This window comes from Symsagittifera roscoffensis, chromosome 3 (assembly GCF_963678635.1).
Source record: "Symsagittifera roscoffensis chromosome 3, txSymRosc1.1, whole genome shotgun sequence".
NCBI classification, from domain to species: domain Eukaryota; kingdom Metazoa; phylum Xenacoelomorpha; order Acoela; family Convolutidae; genus Symsagittifera; species Symsagittifera roscoffensis.
The window spans coordinates 53,384,400-53,410,008 of record NC_087064.1 but is presented as its reverse complement, the minus strand read 5'-3'; the positions used below and the strand labels follow the sequence as shown (position 1 = coordinate 53,410,008).

The 25,609-nt window shown below is 33.7% G+C and overlaps 2 protein-coding genes across 2 annotated transcripts in view; one reads left to right on the top strand and one right to left on the bottom strand.

Moving 5' to 3' along the window:
• LOC134842939 (flap endonuclease 1-like) overlaps positions 1-22,194 on the bottom strand; it is a 323,491-nt gene extending 301,297 nt beyond the window's left edge. The window contains exon 1 of the mRNA XM_063859470.1: positions 22,188-22,194. The gene's annotated coding sequence lies outside the window, so the exon portion shown is untranslated. The remainder of the gene's footprint in view (positions 1-22,187) is intronic.
• Positions 1,374-11,861, top strand: LOC134842335 (lipopolysaccharide-induced tumor necrosis factor-alpha factor homolog). Its single transcript, XM_063858621.1, has 5 exons — positions 1,374-1,798; positions 2,359-2,439; positions 2,851-2,925; positions 7,907-8,057; positions 11,573-11,861. Exons 1-5 carry the CDS (start codon positions 1,627-1,629, stop codon positions 11,685-11,687), a joined length of 594 nt encoding a protein of 197 aa, XP_063714691.1. The 5' UTR covers positions 1,374-1,626; the 3' UTR covers positions 11,688-11,861.
• Positions 22,195-25,609: the final 3,415 nt, after the last annotated feature.

The following is a 25,609-nucleotide window of genomic DNA, read 5'->3' as shown; positions in this document are numbered from 1 at the left end:
TCTCAACAAAAATTTTACCCCAAAAATGGGTGATTTTGGCTTTTTTCAATTAATCAAGAATTACGCGGAAACTACTTTGTTAATTGATAAGAAAATTATATCACAAGAAGCCTCTTACGCAGCTCAACAAGGTTTAAGGAGGGTTAAATCTCCAAAAACCAGTATAAGAGATAAAAATTTTCACTTGATAGTCAGTAAATGTGATTTTTACTATATAAAACCCAGAATATTTTAAACAATTTGGGCAAATTTATGGAGATTTAACTTTTCTTAAACTTTGTTGAGCTGCGTAAGAGGCTTCTTGTGATATAATTTTCTTATCAATTAACAAAATAGTTTCCGCGTAATTCTTGATTAATTGAAAAAAGCCAAAATCACCCATTTTTGGGGTAAAATTTTTGTTGAGAATTTCGGAGAAAAAATGGTACCATATTAATTCTGGTCAAATTCTAAGCAACTTTTGTTCTCTTCAATTTTTGTCTAATCTTAACCCAATTTGAGAAAAACGCGTTTGAAAATTCAAGTTTTGTTCGTTTTGTCCGGATAATTTAAATCAACACTGTAGAAGAGAGATGAGACGTGGCGAAGAAGCAAAGTGATAATTGAAAAAATAAATTTTGCATAGACATCTAGCTTTAACCAAATTTCAGTCTTAAAAATGAGCAATCGAAATTCAATTTTTTCTGTTGTTGCCGCCGCTTGCACAATTTGTTACAATAAGCAATTGTTTCGCATAAAAAAATCAAAATGCACCTCAATTTTTTTTTAAAGATGTTTGTCTTATTTTTATCATAAACGGATTACGGTAATCGGCGTCTCCAATGAACGCGTCGGGGTAACATCTGTCTTGCAAAGTTGACATATTTGCCTGATAAAAATTTGTATACATCCACTACCTATTTATGAACAAACCAAAAGTTTTTTTTACAAACTTTAGCGTCCTCATTCACAGTTTGAGGGATAACATATGGTTTGACAAATTTAACTTGTTTTTCTGCAAAAGTTGTTGTTCATGTTACTGCTTTGCTCAATTTAACAAATATGAACAATTGCTCACAAAAATTCCCACATACTGGGCGGTGTTCCAAAGACGACACATTTGTCGAAAAAACATGGTCAAAATTGTGTCTTTATCTATATTTGGGAGACCTCTATGTCTTTTTCTGTCTTTAAATGTATTTGGGAGACCTCTATCTGTCTTCTTCTGTCTTTATCTGTATCTGAGCTTGTAGCGTTTATTATAGCTCCATTTTAAGCTCGAAAGCTGTTTGTATGCTTTGATCGTGTACTGTCTGCATAATTGGCTTAGGATATATTGTTTGAAAAATTCGACCACCTGCTGTTTCTTATTGTGTTTTTTTCTCTTTCTTTGACAAACTGTTTTTTTTTTTCACGTGAAACCAAATGCAACCGTACAGCCTTTTTACTATCCGTAAAATTTTTTGCTCCGTGCCTTTATTCAATTGCTAAAGCGACATACATATATTTGTAGCCACACAAGTGTTGTAACAGTTTGTGCTACCGTTTTCATTCAGTTACAAAAAAAACATTTGAAGTACAAATAAGCAGTTAGTCGCACCAAGAAAATAAATACGCTTACAAAAATCTAGAATTCTTCTATCAAAAATGGGAGATCAATACAATTCTGATTTCAAAAACCCGACTGCTCCACAAGCGCAACAGGACCAACAATCTCCCCCTGCCTACGCCTCGGCTACAGTGGCCCCCATGTACCCAACTAATTCTCCATCCCCTAACCCGTACGGCAACGCTCCGCCGTATCCTACTAATCAGCAAAGTAAGTCAGGGACACCTTTATTTAATTTTAAATTTGACAGATTTTTGTTTTTAGTATGTTGCCCTCTCAAAACATGGGTGTTTTAGTCCCGAGGCGCTTTTTGAACAATTTTAGGATCGGTGAACCAAAAACGGAGGTAGATACACAGTGAAACATAAGGAAAGTGAAACCTATAATTGCAATCATAATCAGAAATCAGTAGTGGATTGCTTGATATGCAAGAAATAGATGGATTGATATGCAATTGAGTTCCGGTTAAGTTTTCAGCAGATTGGAGCAACAAGAATTTTTGTTATTTCACTGACTAATTTGAAGCAACAGAAGTGAAGCACACTGTCGGGCTCTACTGTTTCCTTCCATCATACATGAAATTAATGATACGGTTTGACTATTGGTATACAGGGTTGTATATGCTGACCAAAATTAGTGTCAAATTGGTGATAAACTTAAGTTCCTTTTTTCATAGACATTATGAGCAAAAAAAAAATATTTTCACTTTCTTCGTACAGTAAACGAGTCTAATATCAATACAAGTAGCCATGCATTTTCATGTGTTACAGGCCAGCAGCAGCATCCGCAGGCTAATTATGGGGCTCCTCCTCCCCCTGCTCCTGCTGTATACCCGCCATACCCAGGGCAAGGTAAGAATACTTGTATGGACTTTTTTGTGTTTTTTATCTCAATAATTTTTCTCAAAGCGTACAATCATCGATCACAGGCATCCAATGGGTGCCTGTTAACGACCATCCTAAATTGTTCAGAAACTTCGATAATGAAATTTTTTGCTAAAATGACTATTTTACTAACCAAAAAGCAAAATCTCAAAATTTAGTTCAATCCGTAACCCATTTGTAAAGACTAACAGACTGGTGCAAAAAGTCGAGCACTAAGGTTAGTTAAGGAGAAGCGTGGTATAATGGACCAGAAGCTGGATCTAAAAGAGCTATTACTAACAAGCAATGACATCGTTCAGGGTTTTATAACAGCATTAGTTGGTAGAGTTTCCTTTTCAGGCTTTGCTATAATAGTATGATAACTGGCTTGTTTGTTAGGGTACCCTCCTCCTGGCTATGGAGTAAATGGGCAGCAACCTCCAGTCGTTGTGGTCCAGCAGGCACCACGATTGGGTAAGTAAGATTTATAATAAATGCCAAATTGTTGGCAATATCTTTTCGGTCAGCGAAACAGAACGAAATTGATTAACCTAAATCTGCTCATTTTGACGGCGAGTTTTTGCGTTTCGCTGTTTTTTTAAAAAAAAATTGATTAACCTAAAAGCTGTAGTTTTTGACCAATTAATTTGCTCAAGCTCACCGATATTGCCAACAATTTGGCTTTAACTACAGCGCTGAATTAAATTAACCAGACAAAACGCGTTAAACTTGAAATTTGAAATGCGTTTTTCTCAAATTGCGCTGAGTTTAGGAAAAAACTTATGATAACAAAACTTGCTTAAAATTGTGGCAGAATTCATAAGGTGTAATTAGTTTTGCAAAATTCGGGCCCAAAATTTTACCCCAAAATCGGGTCATTTTGGCTTTTCTTAGTTAATCAAAATTACGCCGAAAATAACAAAACGATCACAGACATATTTATATCAAAGTGAGCCCCTTACGTAGTTCGACAAACTTTAAGAAGGGTATATTCTCCAAAAAATATTTGCAAATCGTTTAAAAATTGTTTTTAAATAAAAAGTTGGTATTTTATATAGTAAAAACGACGTTTTTTGTCTATCAAACAAGAACAAATTAACTTATACAAAGTTTTGGAGAATATACCCTTCTTAGAGTTTGTTGGGCTACGTAAGGGGCTCACTTTGATATAACTATTTCTGTGATTGACTCGTTATTTTCGGCGTAATTTTTAATTAACTAAGAAAAGCCTAAAGGACCCATTTTTGGGGTAAGTTTCAAGTTTAACGCATTTTGTCCGGTTAATCTAAATCAGAACTGTATATAATGTGATGAAGCCCAATTTTAAAAAAATCCACAATTTATTACCAAGAGAAAAACACTAAATTCGATTTTTCAAATTTTTATGACAAACGCTGCTGTTTCCATGATTAAAATGTGCTTGCCTTTTCCCTTGGCCAAAAAGTTTTAACAAGAGGAAAAAATGCGTGATTAATAGCATGTTTTCTTTTAAACTTGTCAAATGACCAGGTTTTTTAGCTCATGTTATGTTTCTATGGAAAAAGTTTTTTGCTGGGGAAAGTACCAAAAATAACAAGACCTATGAAATTTGATCAGTCTCACCTATTTCGTAGCAGAGTCGCAAAAAAGTGATTTGAAAGTTGATCATAATTCAAACTTAGTTTTTAGTGCGGTTTTGTTTTTGAATTTTTGAGTTTAACCTTAATTTAGTTTGCCAAATGAGAGACAAGTGAAAAAATAGCAAAAAAAACGCATTAGTTTTTGTCAGATAGATAGGGTTAATCAGAAAGGGGCTTATCTATTTTCTCAGATAGGGTTAAACCTGTTTTCAAAGATTGTGTTAATTCGCAGATAGGGTTAACTTTTTTTTTCAGATAGGGTTAATTTGGGTAGAATTTTTTCATATAGGAACAATTCTTTTTTTTTTTTCAAAATTGAATGATGAGAAACTGAAAACTTGGAGGAGTATCAATAGATGTAATTTTTTTGTAGAATTTTCTAGTTTGAGTCATGGATAGCTGTAACAGAAAACATTTAAGAAAAAGAAAGAGCTGTTCTGTTTAAGTTACTTTAATGAATGATAGGATACTTTATTTAGCCCACATACAGTAAAAACGAAAAAAATATCAATAATGCTGGAGTTTTGTGGTCTGAATTGTTACCAAAACAATGGATTCCCATGCTGCCCTCAGACAAAGAATTAAATAAGATATCGCTTATAATCTCATTTTCATAATCAAAACTTTAATAGTTATTATCCATTTAGAAAAACTTAAATTGTTTTTTTTCCTTTTTAATTTTGTTTCGCGCTGTAAAACAATGTTGCCAGAATTTCTGCATTCATCAAATGATTAATGCAGAAATTTTGCAAAATGAGTGTATGTTTAAAAACATACAATTTTGTCCACCCCTAATTTTCTTCTCACCTCAACCCACTTTCCTCCCAAAGGCTCTGAATAGATTAGGAAAATGGTTGCAGGCAAAAAATTGAGTAACATAAAGTGAGTAACAAAAATGAGTAACTGATAAAAGTAGCTTGGAAAAAACTGAAATTGAACAACAAGCAAACATTTTCAGTTTAAGACGACATTTTTTACGTTGAAAACCGCATCTCAGTAAAGTGGAAAACACGACAATAATAAAAAAAGTTTCATTGCTTCAGTCTATTGAATTTTAAAAAGTGATTATAACTGTAAGGAAACAAAGACGACTTTTTGGCAACGAACAAAGTATGAGATTGAATTTTCTCTATCTCCAGACTAGAAAAAGGCTTTTATGGAGAAAGCGGAGGAAAACATTAAATGAAAAATTGGAGAAATTAGTTCCCGAAAAGAACTCGAAATCTTTTGTTTGTAGACTAGAGCTTTTTCTGAGGAGAAAATAGACTGTAAATGAATTCTCCGCAGGAAGATTGAACTCAGCAGAGACTCTATTTGTAAAGATGCATTTTTTCTGATTAAGTATTTGTACTATAAGAGTAAAGATAGAACTTTGTCGTTTTTCAACTCCTTTCAAGCAAAGAATATAAAAACCATGCTTTAACTTTGAAATTTTAATTTTTTTATAAAGTTTCTCTTAAAAAAAAGATAGTGTTTTTTTTATTGTTTTCTTTTTTTTTTCATTTGAGTTTGAAATTTGGTTGCTGCAACTTCCGCGACAACAAATAACTTTCATACAGGTGAACAGTTTTTTGTTATGGAACACTGCGACTTCCGCTGTTATCAACCTGCAACTGAGAATGAGTTCGAATCCTTAACTGCGACTTTCAAGGTGTTGCGTCTCACATATCAGAAACTATCTGTTTAAGTATTGTAAGTATGGAGTTCATGGTTCTATCAGGCTCTCAATAAGCGCTACTCTGTCTTCCGCGGTGTAAATACAGTTTTTTGGTGCAAGACTTGGTGCAATGAAAATACAAACAATATTGCGCTAGTTTTTAATTTTTATGAAAAATTATTGCATACATAGATCAAAAAAAGGCGGGGCCGTAGGGAATATATATCAAAAAACAAAACGAAGATTAAACCATAAAGCGGACTACATGTCATCACTAAAAATTTGTATCGATTAAAATGATAATAGAGGGAGGGAGAAAGTGTAAGCAACCAACTTAATTGCAATCACATACTTTGTGGATATATAACTATAAAATTGATTAAGATGAAAAAAACAATCAAAAAATTCTCGGCACACTATTAATTAAAGGCTTGCAACCAAGATTAACTAGTAACCCAACTAGAGACGCAGCTAAATCACAGACCTGGATATTCTATTTTCACAAGTTTTGCTCGTTCAGCTGAATCATTAAGTACTGCTATCAGATCATCATGGTATAACCTTTTACATATGAGAAGCTTTGATTGAAAAAGAACAAAATGATTTTTCACGTTAAAAAAGTTTTACAGACCCTTCAAAAGACTTCAATTGAAAAATTTACGCATATTCTAAATTAAACGATCAGCTACGAATGAAATAATACCAGAAAAAAAAAATTTTCCTTCCTAATCACAAGAATTGCGTGAGCAAGAGGAAAAAAATTTTGAAACAAAATTTGAATGAAAATCTGTAGGAGCTTGGGAAGTTTTTAACAAAACAAAAAAAATATAGGAAAAATGTTAATCAAAACAATTAAAACCACTTACTACGGAAACAAAAAATACCAATGAAAGGACAGTGCATAAAGTTTGCTCCAACCAAAGAAATTGATGGTGTTCTCACTAAGCAGAGAGTAGAGTTCGATCCCGTCAAAAATAAACAGTACTTTGTGAATATAGGGGAAAACTAGCAAAAAACAAATACCTCGAACAACCTGCAATTTGGATGTTAACGAGACCACTTCGAACAGTTTATCAGCTAAAAACGATGTCGCACGTACCTTTATTGATTTGTTCAAAGCGCTGATCACTCAATTCTTCTTGAAAAGTGTTGATACTGAATTGTTCGATAATTGTTGAAATTTAAGATAGAGCGTGGCGTGCCGAAGGGTTTGGTTCTTGGTCTCCATCGCTCCTGCTTTCTATGAACGATATTCTTAAACTCTGTACCAATTAGAAAATATCCGTTTTTGCAGATGACACAACATTGTTTGCCTCTGTTCAAGATGAAGGCAAATTATTAACGACGAAGTACTGCGCGTTTGGTTCGGGATGGAGAGCATTAAGCTCGAAGTAAATGAAGGTACAAGTAAAGTTCACCAATTCAAGCCAAAATTAAACTCCAAAATCAGAGTGGAAAACGTTAAAACTAACATACAAAATGAAAAATCCAGGGGTTACATTTGACATTTTACTAAAATAAAAAACAAAGAATCGATTGTTCTCGCGCACGGGAAAAATGTATTACTACAAATTGTTTTCAGTCAGAATTCTCATTTAAACTTATATAAAGCACTGCACAAGTTTTTACGAACTCTCATTAACGTAAAAAACGGACTCGCTACGAATCTACGAATAGTGAAAAACAAATACAAAATAATTAATTGTTGAGAACTTCACATAAATGAACTAATGAAAACATTAACAAAATAATGAGAAAAGAACACACTTTTGACAGTATTAACGATTGTTTTCATGTGAATGGGCTTGGGCCCTGGTTTTAGAGTCTATTTGAAATAAAGAACGTAGGACAAAGACAAAAGCCGATACATATCAAAAAAGACAATTAGCTTCAGGATTAGAAGTTTTTTAAATTGTTTGATAAAGTTCGATAAAACAAATTTAAAGGCGTCACTCGACAGGTTAAACGCATTTGACGTTTTCCCAAAAGTATTTTTATTGCACATAATTGGGAACTATTGTGTAAAATGACAACTTATGAGTTTTTTTTGTAAATGAAATGATGTGGGAACGCCAACTTACCCAATTTTTACTCTTATTTGACACTTTGTAACTGAATTTACCGATCTCAAAAATACAAAAGCATGAAGCCATATTAATGAACTGGTCTTTTTCTCAAGGCCATGAACCCTGCAACATGAAGTGTCCTCACTGTCATGCCAGCATACAGACTACAGTTGACTATGAAGTGTCAATGGGCACTTGGCTGATGTGTCTCATCATTTTTGGAGTGGGATTTCTGGTCACTCTCGTCTTCCTCATCGGATTCGTGTGAGTTTAGAGTGCATTATATACTTGGAGAAACTCCTAAATGTACCTCTAAAGAATATTATAGATGGTTGGTCTCATATGGAATATTTGTTACAAAAAGAAATAACGCAACCTAAAAGGTTGTAGGACATTCTTAGTTTGTCTAAATACAGCTTTTGTGTATAATTTTTTTTGTACTCTGTATTTCAGTAACGTGTTTTAAGTAAAGGGAGCGGCTTCTATGCATTCTGGCATCCAAATTTTATCTAAAGGGAACTTTTGCGACTATTTGTGGGATAAAATTAGGGATAATGATTGGGATAAAATTATTGCAAGTTGGCAGAAACTTTCAAACGGGCCCAAATTAAACTAATTTACTTAAAAGTCAAAAAGAGGGGCTTCGAAATGTAGCGAAACCAGACCGACTAAGAGAGGAAACAAATTTTGTAGTAAACGTCTAGAAGATTGTTTTCGATATGTTTTCGAAATGATTGTTTTCGAGAAGATTGTTTTCGAAATGATTGTTTTCGAGAAGATTGTTTTCGAAATGAAACTCGATCGATGGTAAATTGAAAACTTGAGAGTTATGAAAGGCGTGCAAGAAAATGTGTATGAGAAAATGAAACGGAATGAAGTCGACTCAAACGACTAATTTACTTTTGAAGAAAACGAAATATTAGCAAGGCATTATCGGAGAATTTTTTTAACAAAAAAAAATGATTTTCTTTTTCGATTGCTGAATTTTTTTGCTAAGTATTGAGTGACAGTGGAAAAAGAAAAAAGTGAGAGCGGGTTAGGAGACAAAGAGAAGGAGCAAAGGAACGAAAAAAAATAGAATTTTCGGAAACGATGGGTTTCAGCGAATCCCAAATTGGGCGACAAAGAGAAGGAGCAAAGGAACAAAAAAAATGGAATTGCGGAAACGATGGGTTTCAGCGTAATAGCAACATTCAGGTCAGAGAAGGATATGAATTGCAATCGGTGCTGCCGCCGGATGTGGCTAGACATATTTCTCCAGAGTCAGAAAAGATGGGAGAAGAGGATCCGGAAAATGTGGTTAAAATGTGATCGGGACAATGGGGGCGTTCAAGGAGTTACGGCGAAGGTGCCACCGGATGAAGACGGAGGTTTAGTGAAAAATAATTTGATCTGAACAGCAAATAGCCTGAGACGGGGAAAAAGAAGCAGGAAGAAAGCTCTGAAAAGGAGCGAGGAAGAGGTAGAAAACTACCGGGAAGACAAAACAGATTTCGCGAGGACAGAACAAAGAGTATTGAGCAAACACAGGTTTGTTGAAATCCGAAAAGAGAAGACGAGAAAAGCGCACTAAGATGAAGAAGGCTTTGAAATAGAAAAGAAGTAACAGCAGAAACAACAGAGACGCAGGTTTTGAGACCAGATAAATCGAGCATGAAAAAGTTAAGTACGGCAACGGGATCGTACGAACAGGAAGATGAGATAACGGACAATATGAATGCAAACTAAAATTGGCATGGGAGTGACACTTTATCAACACAACTACGAATGACGGAATATGAAGCCCATACAGAGTCGGCGAGACAGACAAAGTGGAATACGTTTAGGGAAAATACGAAACAAAACGATGACAAGATTCGGCAATCCTATATCTTCATCATTACCCAAATTGATTAACTATGCGAAAAAGTGGGCGTGCCTGAATGGAAAGATGATCAGGATATACTCTTGCATTCTAGAACAGAAAAACTGAAAGGCAAAGTCGTCAAATTGGCTAGTAGCCATGTAGCAGGGGATCTTAGAAAGCGGGCTATTATTCGGTTGTTAATTGTCATCAAGGACGACATTCTCTGCGGCAGCACAACTGAACTTGAAAGCAGGGTGCAGAAGGCACTATACAGAAAAAAGCTTGCAACAACAAGTGAGCAAAACTTTTGGGCCTCAGTATTGCTACATGCAGTGAGGTCAAACTTTTTTGAGAGATGTCTTCTCGCACCGAAGTTTCATGGGTCATAATCGATTATAATGGATTTTCGTTGTCCAAAATGTTGTCAATATAATCGATTATCATGTCAAATTTAGACCACGTAATCGATTTTTTACATCGCCAAAACAGGAGTTCAGAAATCTGCCGAGTTTTTCATGGCCCGATTCTTGATTAGTAAATTGAAATGGATGACTACTTTGATCATACCTGATCTATCGAAAAGACTCAACGATGTGCTGAATCTTCTAAATAAACATCTCACATGAGCAGTATTTAGGGCCCTGAATAATGTAGTCAGGTTTTACAAACAGCGTTTAATCCAATCCATGTTATTTAGAAAACTAAGCCGGACTTTACAAATCGAATTTTATGAGAACGCCACTTAGAAACACAGATCTGTCATGGGACAGGTCATGAAAGCTTGGCAGAAGGATGCTGAGAAACTGGCAACTATGATTTGGCAATACTTTTAAGAGTCATATGCCGTGAGAGTCACAAGTGAAGAATGCATTTATAGGAAAACGATCCTTGGGGATATGGAACGCAGACACAAGTTTGTTAGATTCAAGATGCAGATGGCGACAAAATCGGCGAAGCTTGTCAAATTTCCACGGACAGACATAGCCATGTGGTGGTCCATAATTCAGTGGAGAGAATTAACTTATTCTGTTTACCGACGCAGATGATGTTTCCTGATTGCCTGACAAAAGCGATGAGTTGAAAGTATTTATCAGAAGTAATGGAGGATGGACGACTCCGATTCTTATTTTTGAAAGCTGAGAAAATGTAGCAAATGATTGAGCTGGAAAAGATTTTGAGGGCTAAAACGCTGATTATGGCCTGAAAAAGTTTGAGTCATCTGCAAATTGTGTTGACCTGAAAAGAAAACTGACAGACCTGCAAAATTGATTGACCTGAAAACGAAATTTGAATAACATGCAAAAATGATTGACCTGAAACAGAAGTTTGATTACACGCAAAATTGATTGTCATGAAAAAGAATGTTGACATGCTTGCAACATTGATTGACCTGAAAAAGGGTTCTGTTTAGAAAATTCGATAACTAAATGGAAATTTTCATTAATCCGAGCCTGTTTAAAATAGTTTTTTAAGCGCAAAATGGCATTGTAAATGTTGGTAAAAAAGCTCGTTTTAATTAAGTAGAAAAATTATTTTTAATGACACATATAATAACTTGCTTGATGATAACAAGAGTGTAGGAAAAATTGTTGTCAAGTGTAAGTATAGTGTTTTTTTCTACCTTAATTTGGTTTTGATTAGCGTTTGATTTTTTGATTAGCAACCGATAAAAAAAAACGAACGAAACGTATTTAAGTATTACAGGCGCTTGTAAGCGGGCTGAAAATTCCAAGGCGTTCATGGAATGAAATTTCACTTTGTTTTAATTGTTTTCATTTTTACAGTGAATGGAATCTATATTTCAAACAATTTTTTATGATTTTTATGACAAATAATCTCAAAAGATTAATGTTCTGGCTTATGCAAGTATTTTTGTTCGTTAAGTGAAAAATTGTTTGATTAAAAGTATTTGAACTAAGTGAGTTGATTTCAGTGCGTGGTTCTTATGCTGCGTGCCCTGTTGTATGAGAGACTGCAAAGCGGCTGAACACACTTGTCCCAAATGCCACGCTTTCATCTACAGGGCAAACCCTAAATATCTCAGCTGAACAGATGAGAACTGAAGAACTGAACTGCCGGATCTTTTTATAGTATCAGCCCAAAGTCCAAAACAACAAAACTTGGACACAGAAGGCTCGAAATTGCCTAGTTTCAATACAAACAGTTGAAGTGATAGTGTAAGCATGGCAATTCCCGAACTTGCTCTTTTTTGTTTCGAAATTGGCCCGTATTTATATTTGAAATTATAAAACTAAACTTATCAGCAGCGACAGAGTAGCCATAGAATATCAGATCTGGTTAAAAATCTAAAATTGTTTCATTAGTTAAAACAGTTTGAGTGGATTATTAGAGCAACAATCGAATCATCAACTGCAGCAGTATATGTTGTGTATATATGATTTACTGAGCGATCATTGCTGGTTGATTGCTTAGTAATTTATCCTAAGTTATAAGTCTCACCTTAGATCGTCAAGTTGTCTTGACAAAAATTATAGTAGAAACAATTGTTAGAAAAGGTATGAAATAATTAGCTGGTTAAATACAAAGCACAGGGTTATTAGATTATATGAATGAATCGAACAGCTTAAAGAAATATACCTACGAGAAGGATGCTGAGAAACTGGCAACTGTGATTTGGCAATACTTTTAAGAGTCATATGCCGTGAGAGTCACAAGTGAAGAATGCATTTATAGGAAAACGATCCTTGGGGACATGGAACGCAGACACAAGTTTGTTAGATTCAAGATGCATATGGCGACAAATCGGCGAAGCTTGTCAAATTTCCACGGACACACATAGCCATGTGGTGGTCCATGATTCAGTGGAGAGAATTAACTTATTCTGTTTACCAACGCAGATGATGTTTCCTGATTGCCTGACAAAAGCGATGAGTTGAAAGTATTAATCAGAAATAATGGAGGATGGACGACTCCAATTCTTATTTTTGAAAGCTGAGAAAATGTAGTGAATGATTGAGCTGAAATAGATTTTCAGGGCTAAAACGCTGATTATGGCCTGAAAAAGTTTGAGTCATCTGCAAATTGTGTTGACCTGAAAAGAAAACTGACAGACCTGCAAAATTGATTGACCTGAAAACGAAATTTGAATAACATGCAAAAATGATTGACCTGAAACAGAAGTTTGATTACACGCAAAATTGATTGTCATGAAAAAGAATGTTGACATGCTTGCAACATTGATTGACCTGAAAAAGGGTTCTGTTTAGAAAATTCGATAACTAAATGGAAATTTTCATTTATCCGAGCCTGTTTAAAATAGTAATTTAAGCGCAAAATGGCATTGTAAATGTTGGTAAAAAAGCTCGTTTTAATTAAGTAGATAAATTAATTTTAATGACACATATAATAACTTGCCTGATGATAACAAGAGTTTTGGAAAAATTTTTGTCAAGTGTAAGTATAGTGTTTTTTTTCTACCTTAATTTGGGTTTGATTAGCGTTTGATTTTTTGATTAGCAATTGATAAAAAAAACGAACAAAACGATCTTTTGATTGTTCGCTTACATGAAAAATATGATCAAGATGTTCGTTTTTCTTGAACAAAAAGTCCATAAAAGCAATATTGTCTATAAACGCTGTAGATTGTTTTTGAATCAGTTTCAATGTCTTCGAAAGTTTGCCCTACTGAACCTTAGGATATAATGACCTTCTATTCTTCAGGTTTGTTTAACATTATAGGTAACGTTTTCTCTTCCTGGTTACAATATGTGCTATAAGTATTAACTCCTTTTTGTTGTAAATCTTTATCAATTTTGAACAATGTTCATTTTTCAATATCTTCATTTTTATTTGACGATATTGAAATGACACGAGTTGATTTTGGTGCTAGAGTTATAGTTTGGTCCAAAAGTATATTTTGATATCTACTTATGAATGGATAGCTTTTGCTTTTTATATTGCTGATAGCGACTGATACTCCTGGGTACATTTTAAGTTCTAGTTAAAAAGTCGATCGATTTAGTTGATTTAGAGAGAAAGTCCATACCTACTATATTAAGTTTACATCCATCCATGGCCGCAACCCATGCTCGAACTTTTACAACATAGTCACTTTTACTGTCAAAACTAGCGTTAAAATTTGTATATCCTAAGAGTTTAATTTTTTGTCCATTAACAGCAAATGTTTTGGATTGTGCTTTAGTTAGTGTCAACTTATGTATTTTTGCGCATTCAAAATGGGTATCATAATTTAACAGTGAACAAGTTGCTCCAGTATCTACTAAAAATTGGCTTTCAAGGGTGTTATTTTTGTCTTCGACAGGGTGTTGATATAGATTAAAAAACATTTGTGACTTTTTCTCTTGCGGAGACTGTTCTTGTTTAAAGTAAGTTCTTCGCCTTCGTTATGGCTGTAATAATCATTGATTTTGTTGTCACTAAATTGTACCTTAGGATTTCTGTCTCGGCTATTTTCTCTGGATGATGGTTTTGAATCACCTAGAGATCTTGCTTGGTTATTGTAGGATGGAAATTTAATTTCGTTAGGTCTGTTTTGGTGTCGCGTTTGATAATGTCTTGTGAAAATGATCTTCTATTTCGATCGGGTATAGAATTGCTTCTGTTCCTATTTTGATTATAGTTATTTGAGGTTCTGTTGAACGATTTGGGTTGTTTTGATCGTTGAATCTGTTATTGAAATTTCTAGCTCTTGATCCAAAACTTTGAGATCGAGATCTATCGAAACTATTTGTTCTATTATTGAACTGTCTAGGATATGGAACATATGGTCTGGTATTGTTATTCCGCTAATTATAGCTACTGTATCGACTGTTATAACTATTTTTTTCTCGAGGCCTAGATCTATTATAATTGTCTGAAATTTCACAATACTGAGTTGGTTTTCTCTTTTGATCTTTGTGGTCTCTGTATTTAAAACAAACACTGATAGTATGACCTGACCTACAACACAATTTACAAAATCGGTATGGTTTTGTTTGTTTCTGGGTTCATTTGGATTATCATTTATTTTATGATCTGTCATGAGTCCTGTTAACTCCTTAAGCTGTTCCTTTATTCTTTCTACCTCCAACTTATTATCAACACTTGTGGATTCTCCTTTGTGGTCTTTTGTTTCAGGCCTGGCGGGTTTAAGCCGCGTACAAAGAATTCCATTTTCCATGCTGTTCTTTGATCATCATTTAAAGTTGTATTAGGCCATCCACGGTCTAATGCGGTGCTTAACCTTTTTAAGTAGCTTTTAGGAAATTCATCAGGTTGTCTTTTTTTGTTTTCTGCTTCTGTTCGTTTTCTATACTTATCCTTATCATGACTGAATCTATCTATGAAATGTTTTCTTATCTCGTTCCAAGGTAAATTTGCTGCTAATCCCTGATAGCATTGAGCGGCTGGACCTCCTAATTTTGAACCAAATAAAGCTCTTTGTCTGTTATCATATGCGTCCTGATCGCCACCTGCGGCTGCTGGTCTAGTGCCTAGGGAAAATCCTTTTCTCTACTATAGCAAGAAAATCTCTTGCATCTTCATTTGGATCTAAGCCGGTAAACTTTTCCAGAGCTAAATCTGGGTATACTACTACGTTCACCATTTTTGTTTTTTTTACTTAGTTTTTTGTTAACAATAAATAAGAATTTGGATGTGTTGTGTGCTGATCAATTGTAAGGATTGAAATACTGTTTTAAAAGTTTTTGGGAGATTTGCTGTGTTCAATAAATACAAACTTTTGTTGGATAGATTAATAGTGCTGTGGGGCCGGTTAAGCTTTTTTAAGATAGAAGTTATCTCTGGGGTATTGCTGCGGGAGAGAATAGTTAATTTGTGAAAATTTTTGTGTGTGTGTTTGGACAGAATTGTGAATTGATCCTATTGGATGTTGGTGATATATCAAATAGTTTTTGTGGATTTTTTTTTTCAATTTTAGTTTTAAATTATATGCTGTTGTTTTTACTTGATAAAAGTTGGTCATAGCATTCTACATCATTCTTCTGAAGATTATCGTCGAAAAAGACGTATAAATTTCGTGTTTATCGTCGTTAGGGTGTTTTGCTAGAATACTAATATGATTTTTTTGAGTTTTAGTGATATACCATTTAATGTCAGAGCCTTTGTTTCCTACTTTGAGTTTTAAATTAAAACCTTTTTGTGCTGACGTCAATTTTAAAATGTGTTGACATTAGTTTTTTACGGTGTTTGTTTTCTAATTCTTAGGTTTAGTTGTTTTAATTGATTAGTATGTTTTAGAGTAATGTAAACGGCCTAGGAATTGTTGAATATCAACAAAGGATATTAATAATGAAATAAGAAAATAAACAAAAAAAAAATTTTTTGGAAAAAAAAACGTCTAAATTTTTTTTCAAGTTTTTGTTCGCTGAAGCCTTAGCTGAAACGTAAGACATTGCTTATGTGAAGTTTTAGTGATGCCTTTTTTATTAATAATATAATCTAATGCCTTTTTAGTTATTAATTTTTGACTGAAATTTTAACCTGGAACCTAAAACTATGGTATCTGAGGTTGAGTTTTTTATAATGAAATTGTCTAAAAGCTATAGCATACTTTGTTTATGCTTAAACTTGCAAAAAATTGGAGAAAAACGAATCTTTTGATATCTTGAAGCTAGTTTTTGAAATCTCAAACCTAAAACCCTTAAACTTTCTCAAACTCAACGCCTGAAAACAAAAGTTGGTTTTGGATAGCTAGTTTAGTGTAAATTAGAATTATGAACAAATTTGTTTGCGGAAATCTAAGTTTTTGGGGTTGAAACTATGATTTCTAGAACGAAAATTATGGTTTGACCAATTGGTTTTAGATTTTTGTGGGATTGAAAATTTAGGTTGGTATCTCCAATATATTCCTACTCCAGCAACAAAAATTGCCAAAAAGATGAAAATTTTATCCTAAGACGACGAATTTAGTTGTCTGAAACTATAATAAGTTTTAGGGCTCAATCTACACCTTCTAGAAGATTTTTGAGTTTAAAAATTGGTTTTGCATTAAGGATTCCTATTATCTTTTTATATTTCACAAAAATTTGGATCTGAAACCAAAAACATCATTTCTGAAACCTACGTTTCAGCCTTAGGAACCAAAATTTAAAACTGGTTCGGTAGAATTTAACACCGTTAGTTCTCTCTAAAAAGTCAACAGTCGGGTTTCGGAGCTCAATTTTGAGACCAGTTTTTGTGTTCTGAAACCTAAAACTAACAAAAACTTACCATTTAAGACCCGGTTTTTGGCTTATGGTATCCAAGTTTGGGTTTGACTAGTTCAATTTTTTTGCTGTTTTACCAAAATCCGTTTACAGAAACCTAAAATTGTCACCGGAAACCATACTTATTTCAACTGAAAAGTTCGAACCTATAACAGAAACTTAGGCTGAAACCTAAATTTTGGCTGGTAAAAACTAATTTTCTAGTGCTTAGGCTATCATATGAAACCTAGTTTATCAATACAAAGTGGATGTGTCAGTGTTTTGGATTTAGTTTTTGTTGTGAAACCTAATATTTTTCGGCTGAAACTAAAATATGGTGTTTGCTGTTATGTGCTTAACTTTTAAAACTGGTTTTAGTTCGTATTCTTATTGTTTTTATGTGTATATTCCCACTGTGGAGATTTGCTGGGTTCAATAAATACAAATTTTTGTTGGATAGATTAATAGTGCTATGGGGTCGGTTAAGTTTTTTAAAAGAGAAGTTATCTCTGCCAAAAAGAAGATTTTTGAGTTTAAAAATTGGTTAGTGCATTAAGGATTCCTGTTATTTTTCTATATTTCACAAAAATTTGACTTGGGAAGCCAAATTATTGGGTCTGAAACCAAAAACACCATTTCTGAAACCTACGTTTCAGCCTTAGGAACCAAAATTTAAAACTGGTTCGGTAGAATTTAACACCGTTAGTTCTCTCTAAAAAGTCAACAGTCGGGTTTCGGAGCTCAATTTTGAGACCAGTTTTTGTGTTCGGAAACCTAAAACTAACAAAAACTTACCATTTAAGACCCGGTTTTTGGCTTATGGTATCCAAGTTTGGGTTTGACTAGTTCAACTTTTGCTGTTTTACCAAAATCCGTTTAGAGAAACCTAAAATTTTTACCGGAAACCATACTTTTTTTAACTGAAAAGTTCGAACCTATAACAGAAACCTAAATTTTGGCTGGTAAAAACTAATTTTTTAGTGCTTAGGCTATCATATGAAACCTAGTTTATCAATACAAAGTGGATGTGTCAGTGTTTTGGATTTAGTTTTTGTTGTGAAACCTAATCTTTTTGTGCTGAAACTAAAACAGGGTGTTTGCTGTTATGTGCTTAATGTTTAAAATTGGTTTTAGTGCGTATTCTTATTGTTTTTAGGTGTATATTCCAACTGTGTCATAAAAGAACCAATGATTCATTAAAAATACCCAAATCTGTTCCTTTTTTCTTAGTTTTTGTTATTTTCTCCCTTAGTTTCAGTAATTGGTAGCTTTACTGGTGGATGATTTAGGTTTCAGTTACGTTAGGGTGGTAAAAATAAACTGAGTTTAAGAAAAATTGAGGCTAAGCCTCGATAAATGATGAAGGATTAGAATAAATAGCAACAAGCGTGAATGGTTGGATATATTGTGAAGAAGAATTTAATTTATCATACAATTTAGGATACTCTCAGATCGCACATATGACCACTTAACCCCCTCGAAAGAAGGAATGAAGATATTTAAAAAGTTTTTTTTAAGAGATTTTTAATATTATTATAATAACAGATAATATTTAAGTTCATGAGCTAAAGACAGTTAGAAAGCCGTATAATAGACCTCGAGTTGGAGGAATATCGTGGGTGATTGTTAGCGTAGGGGGTACGTTTGGCAAGGATCCTAATAGGAAGGACTGTCAAGTAGGAGACTATTAAATTGGGTTTCTATCGAAAGACCGCGATTCCCGAACTTTCTCTTTTTTGTTTCGAAATTGGCAATATTTATATTTGGAATTATAAAACTAAACTTATCAGCAGCGACAGATTAGCCATAGAATATCAGATCTGCTTAAAAACCTAGAATTGTTTCATTGGTTAAAACTGTTTGATTGGATTATTAGAGCAACAATCGAATCATCAAATGCAGCAGTATATGTTGTGTATATATGATTTACTGAGCGATCATTGCTGGTTGATTGCTTAGTATTTTATCCTAAGTTATAAGTCTCACCTTAGATCGTCAAGTGGTCTTGATAAAAGTTACAGTAGAAACAATGGTTAGAAAAGGTATAAATTAATTAGCTGGTTAAATACAAAGCACAGGGTTATTAGATTATTTGAAAGAATCGAACAGCTTAATGAAAAATACCTATGAGGGGAGGTTGAGTTAGTTTTATTTTGTTCATCAATATTTTATCTTCTTACTAAGGTCGATGATTGTTTAGTACTCATGGGTCACCCTTGGTTGTGTCCACTTCTGCACTTCTGGTTGGTCGTCTGTATTTTCCTTGCTGTCGTCCTTTCGTCCTCATGGTCCGGGTTTCCTCAGCTGTGCGTATCGTTTAATAAGTTTTATTGAATTTCTGTTTTATTTGGAAAATTACTATATTTATGTTATTGTTAAAGTGGAAAAAAAAACTATTTATTTTGAAAATGATGCTGTTAAGAGATCGGACTTGCTGCTGACTGAGAAAATTGAAACACTTTTGATTTCAGGCTAGTCCTTTTGCTCTTAAGCATAAACCGGCGGCTGATTCAATCTTTAATTAATCAGGTTTCAAGTGCTCCTTTATTCCCTTTTATAGGGGAATTTTCAACTAGTTTTTATTTGATTTTTTGAAATCAAATCTCTTTAAATGAGTCCTCTTTGATTAGAACCGCAGCCTTCAGTTTTGTCTGATTAAAAAATCATATTATTCTCTCTGATGCATCATATTGTAGGTGCATCTCTGCTTAATTAAAGCAAAGAGAATTCCAGTGCAGCCGACAAGACTGCTAAATATTTATTCATCTTGATTTAACTTAAACTTAAAAGGGACGTGTTAATAATCGCCGCCCTTTTAAAATACTCAGCATGACAAATTGAGAAAAATTGGACAAGTATTTAGAAAGTAGTGGATTTTTCAAAACAAGATTTCATAGTCCTTATAAGAATAAATCTGTCAGAATCTGATTTAGTGAAAAGAGGCTTTAATTTAAATGGCACGCTCCAATTTAGAATTGGGTCGTTAAATAAACAATTAAGACAATGGTCTTTTGTCCGTGTAGTATTTCCAATACTACAATGACAAAAAAATCTTTTATATTTTAAAATAGAGAGTGTAAATAATCTAAGTCCCGCTTTTCAAACGAAGTAACTGAATTTTTGTGGTCGGGTGGTTTTTCCAAAATTTCGACTCTTTAACTAATTTTAATCAGAGTGCAATGTAAAAAATACTGAAGCCTTGAACTCAAAATTTTAAACTATTCGATCTCATGAACTATTCAATTGGAATAATTACCGACCAATTTGTCAAAATCTGGCGGAAGAAACTGACAGAATACTTATGCTTGAAGTTTTTTTCAGACATTTTTCCACTTTTTATCTACGTTTTTGACAAAATGTTTTGCCATTCAATTTTTTTTGTTGTGAGGACCTCAAATACAGATAAAGTCAGTATTTTTGAATTGAGTTTTTAAAACACGCGTAATCGGCACAATAAACCATTCCAAAATGAATTGAGGCAAGTCGTTTGGTCTGATTGTTATAATACGATACGCTAAATGCATCTTTCTGTACGTATGGGGTATGAAATGAATAAAAAAAGACCAAAAACGTTTAATTTGGCCTTAAATTGCAGTCGAAACATTCAAAAGCTTGCTTTGATATGCGTGGAGTGCAGTCTTGTATTTTCATTTTTCGGGCACTTTTTTACCGCTACATGCTTTTACAAAGAAGTTTCTCTTAAACATGAAATGCAGCATGAATCATTGGCGGATCTAAGATTTTCTCGAGGGGACGGATTTTCAAAAAAGTTTCGAAAACTTTGACGACCTTTTTTTTAGGTCGACCAAATTGATTGATCTCTCCCAAGGCTTTGTTTTGCATCAATTTGGCAAATTTTTGAAAAAAGTCAAAAGCGGCGTTTTTGGGCACTTTTTGAAAATTTTTGACAAAAAAATTTTTGACAAAAAGCGGCGTTTTTTTCGCGCGTGCTCCCCCTCAAAGTTAGTATTTATTGGCGCCAAAGGCGCTTTTAGAAATTTTTTAGGGTCGGTTGGCCAAAAAAGGATTTCTGAAAAAGTATCCAAGGTCTAAAAGCTATAGCATACTTTGTTTATGCTTAAACTTGCAAAAAATTGGAGAAAAACGAATCTTTTGATATCTTAAAGCTAGTTTTTGAAATCTCAAACCTAAAACCTGAGTCACAAATTTGTTTGCGGAAATCTAAATTTTTGGTGCTGAAACTATGATTTCTAGAACGAAAACTATGGTTTGACCAATTGGTTTCAGATTTTTGTGGGATTGAAAATTTAGGTTGCTATCTCCAATATATTCCTACTCCAGCAACAAAAATTGCTAAAAAGATGAGAATTTTAGCTTAAAACGACGAATTTAGTTGTCTGAAACTATAATAAGTTTTAGGGCTCAATCTACACCTTCTAGAAGATTTTTGAGTTTTAAAATTGGTTAGTGCATTAAGGATTCCTATTATCTTTCTACATTTTACAAAAATTTGACTTGGGAAGCCAATTTTTTGGGTCTGAAACCTACGTTTCTGAAAACTACGTTTCAGCCTTAGGAACTAAAATTTAAAACTGGTTCGGTGGGTTTTAACACCGTTAAATTTCTCTAAAAAGTCAACAGTCGAGTTTCGGAGCTCAGTTTTGAGACCAGTTTGTGTTCTGAAACCTAAAACTAACAAAAACTTACCATTTAAGACCCGGTTTTTGGCTTATGGTATCCAAGTTTGGGTTTGACTAGTTCAATTTTCGCTGTTTTACCAAAATCCGTTTACAGAAATCTTAAATTTTCACCGGAAACCACACTTATTTTAACTGAAAAGTTTGAACCTATAACAGAAACCTAGGCTGAAACCTAAATTTTGGCTGGTAAAAACTAATTTTCTAGTGCTTAGGCTATCATATGAAACCTAGTTTATCAATACAAAGTGGATGTGTCAGTGTTTTGGATTTCGTTTTTGTTGTGAAACCTAATATTTTTGTGCTGAAACTAAAACATGGTGTTTGCTGTTATGTGCTTAACGTTTAAAATTGGTTTTAGTGCGTATTCTTATTGTTTTTAGGTGTATATTCCAACTGTGTCATAAAAAAACCAATGATTCATTAAAAACACCCAAATCCGTTCCTTTTTTCTTAGTTTTTGTTATTTTCTCCCTTAGTTTCAGTAATTGGTAGATTTACTGGTGGATGATTTAGGTTTCAGTTACGTTAGGTGGGTAAAAATAAACTGAGTTTAAGAAAAATTGAGGCTAAGCCTCGATAAATGATGAAGGATTAGAATAAATAGCAACAAGCGTGAATGGTTGGACATATTGTGAAGAAGAATTCAATTTATCATACAATTTAGGATACTCTCAGATCGCACATATGACCACTTAACACCCTCGAAAGAAGGAATGAAGATATTTAATAAGTTTTTGAGCACTTTAGTTGAATACAGGATTTAGTTAATTTTGGTGATGATAAGTTTAAACTGAAGTTTCGGCATGTATTTAGTGATTTACTGGATAAAACGGGTATATCTTACTAGCAAACTTAGGCAGAGAACAATTTTTTCAGAGATTTTATTTATTATTATAATAACAGATAATAATATATAAATTCATGAGCTAAAGTCAGTTAGAAAGACGTTTGGCAAGGATCCTAATAGGAAGGACTGTCAAGTAGAAGACAATTAAATTGGGTTTCTATCGAAAGACCGCGATTCCCGAACTTGCCCTTTTTTGTTTCGAAATTGGCCCGTATTTATATTTGGAATGAAAAAACTAAACTTATCAGCAGCAACAGATTAGCCATAGAATATCAGATCTGCTTAAAAACCTAGAATTGTTTCATTGGTTAAAACTGTTTGATTGGATTATTAGAGCAACAATCGAATCATCAAATGCAGCAGTATATGTTGTGTCTATATGATTTACTGAGCGATCATTGCTGGTTGATTGCTTAGTATTTTATCCTAAGTTATAAGCCTCACCTTAGATTGTCAAGTTGTCTTGATAAAAGTTGTCTTGTCCACTTCTGCACTTCTGATTGGTCGTCTGTATTGTCCTTGCTGTCGTCCTTTCGTCCTCATGGTCCAGGTTTCCTCATTTGTGCGTATCGTTTAATAAGTTTTATCGAATTTTTAACGAAAATTTTTTCTCTGTTTTATTTGGAAAATGACTATATTTATGTTATTGTTAAAGTGGAAAAGAAAAACTATTTATTTTGAAAATGATGCTGTTAAGAGATCGGACTTGCTGCTGACTGAGCAAAATGAAACACTGAAGATTTCAGGCTAGTCCTTTTGCTCTTAAGCATAAACCGGCGGCTGATTCAATCTTTAATTATTCAGATTTCACCTGCTCCTTTATTCCCTTTTATAAAGGAATTTTCTACTAGTTTTATTTGATTTTTTCAAATCAAATTTCTTTAAACTAGTCCTCTTTGATTAAAAGCGCAGCCTTCACTTTTGTCTGATTAAAAAATCATATTATTCTCTCTGATGCATTATATTGCAGGTGCATCTCTGCTTAATCAAAGCAAAGAGAATTCCAGTGCAGCCGGCAAGACTGCTAAATATTTATCCATCTTGTTTTAAGTTAAACCAAAAAGGGACGTGGTAATAATCGCCGCCCTTTTATAATACTCAGCATGACAAATTGAGAAAAATTGGACAAGTATTTAGAAAGTAGTGGATTTTTTAAAACAAGATTTCATAGTTCTTAAAAGAATAAATCTGTGAAAATCTGATTTAGTGAAAAGAGATTTTAATTTAAACGGCACGCTCCAATTTAGAATTGGATCGTTAAATAAACAATTAAGACAATGTTCTTTTGTCCGTGTAGTATTTCCAATCTTTTATATTTTAAAATAGAGAGTGTAAATAATCAAAGTCCCGCCTTTCAAACGAAGTAACTGAATTTTTGTGGTCGGGTGGTTTTTCCATAGTTTCGACTTTTTAACTAATTTTAATCAGAGTGCAATGTAAAAAATATTAAAGCCTTGAACTCAAAATTTTAAACTATTCGATCTCATGAACTATTCAATTGGAATAATTACCGCGCAATTTGTCAAAATCTGACGGAAGAAACTGACGGAATACTTATGCTTGAAAGTTTTTTTTAGACATGTTTCCACTTTTTATCTACGTTTGTGACAAAATATTTTGCCTTTTCAATTTTTTTTTGTTGTGAGGACCTCAAATACAGATAAAGTCAGTATTTTTGAATTGAGTTTTTGAAACACGCGTAATCGGCACAATAAACCATTCCAAAATGAATTGAGGCAAGTCGTTTGGTCTGATTGTTATAATACGATACGCTAAATGCATCTTTCTGTACGTATGGGGCATGAAATGAATAAAAAAAGACCAAAAACGTTTAATTTGGCCTTAAATTGCAATCGAAACATTCAAAAGCTTGCTTTGATATGCGTGGAGTGCCGTCTTGTATTTTCCCTTTTCGGGCACTTTTTTACCGCTACATGCTTTTACAAAGAAGTTTCTCTTAAACATGATATGCAGCTTGAATCAGGGGCGGATCTAGGATTTTCTCGAGGGGCGGATTTTCAAAAAAAGTTTCGAAAACTTTGACGACCTTTTTTTTTAGGTCGACCAAATTGATTGAGCTCTCCCAAGGCATTGTTTTGCATCAATTTGGCAAATTTTTGAAAAAAGTCAAAAGCGGCGTTTTTGGGCACTTTTTGAAAAGTTTTGACAAAAAAAATTTGACAAAAAGCGGCGTTTTTTTTTGGCGCGTGCTCCCCATCAAAGTTAGTATTTATTGGCGCCGAAGGCGCTTTTAGAAATTTTTTAGGGTCGGTTGGCCAAAAAAGGATTTCTGAAAAAGTATCCAAGGTCGGCAGGGGGTCGAATCCCTGAGGAGGAGCGTCATCCCCCCCACCCCTAAATCCACCCCTGGCTTGAATGATGGCAGTTTTAGACTTTCTTTTTGCTTAACAATTTAGGGCCAAAGTGTGCGATTGGAAGCTCCGCAAACACAAAACAACAACAACAAAATGCTGAGTCAAAATAACAAAATCGAGTCTGCATAGAACAATACTCATCCTAGGTTGTTAAAAACTATGAAAAACGTTTTGAAAACTTTTTTGGATTCCGGCTTACGGTTTTTGAGATGACGCTGATAGTTTCAAACGTGCGAGCTAAAGTTGTGATATATTGTTCCTCTTCACGTTTCATTTCTCACCAACATCTTTTTATTTGACTTTTTGATTCGTAAATATATGTTCATATTATAAAAAAAAAAAATTCACGGAAAAACAATTATATTTTAAAATAGAGAGTGTAAATAATCAAAGTCCCGCCTTTCAAACGAAGTAACTGAATTTTTGGGGTCGGGTGGTTTTTCCATAGTTTCGACTTTTTAACTAATTTTAATCAGAGTGCAATGTAAACAATATTAAAGCCTTGAACTCAAAATTTTAAACTATTCGATCTCATGAACTATTCAATTGGAAAAATTACCGCGCAATTTGTCAAAATCTGACGGAAGAAACTGACGGAATACTTATGCTTGAAGTTTTTTTCAGATATGTTTCCACTTTTTATCTACGTTTGTGACAAAATATTTTGCCATTCAATTTTTTTTGTTGTGAGGACCTCAAATACAGATAAAGTCAGTATTTTTGAATTGAGTTTTTGAAACACGCGTAATCGGCACAATAAACCATTCCAAAATGAATTGAGGCAAGTCGTTTGGTCTGATTGTTATAATACGATACGCTAAATGCATCTTTCTGTACGTATGGGGCATGAAATGAATAAAAAAAGACCAAAAACGTTTAATTTGGCCTTAAATTGCAATCGAAACATTCAAAAGCTTGCTT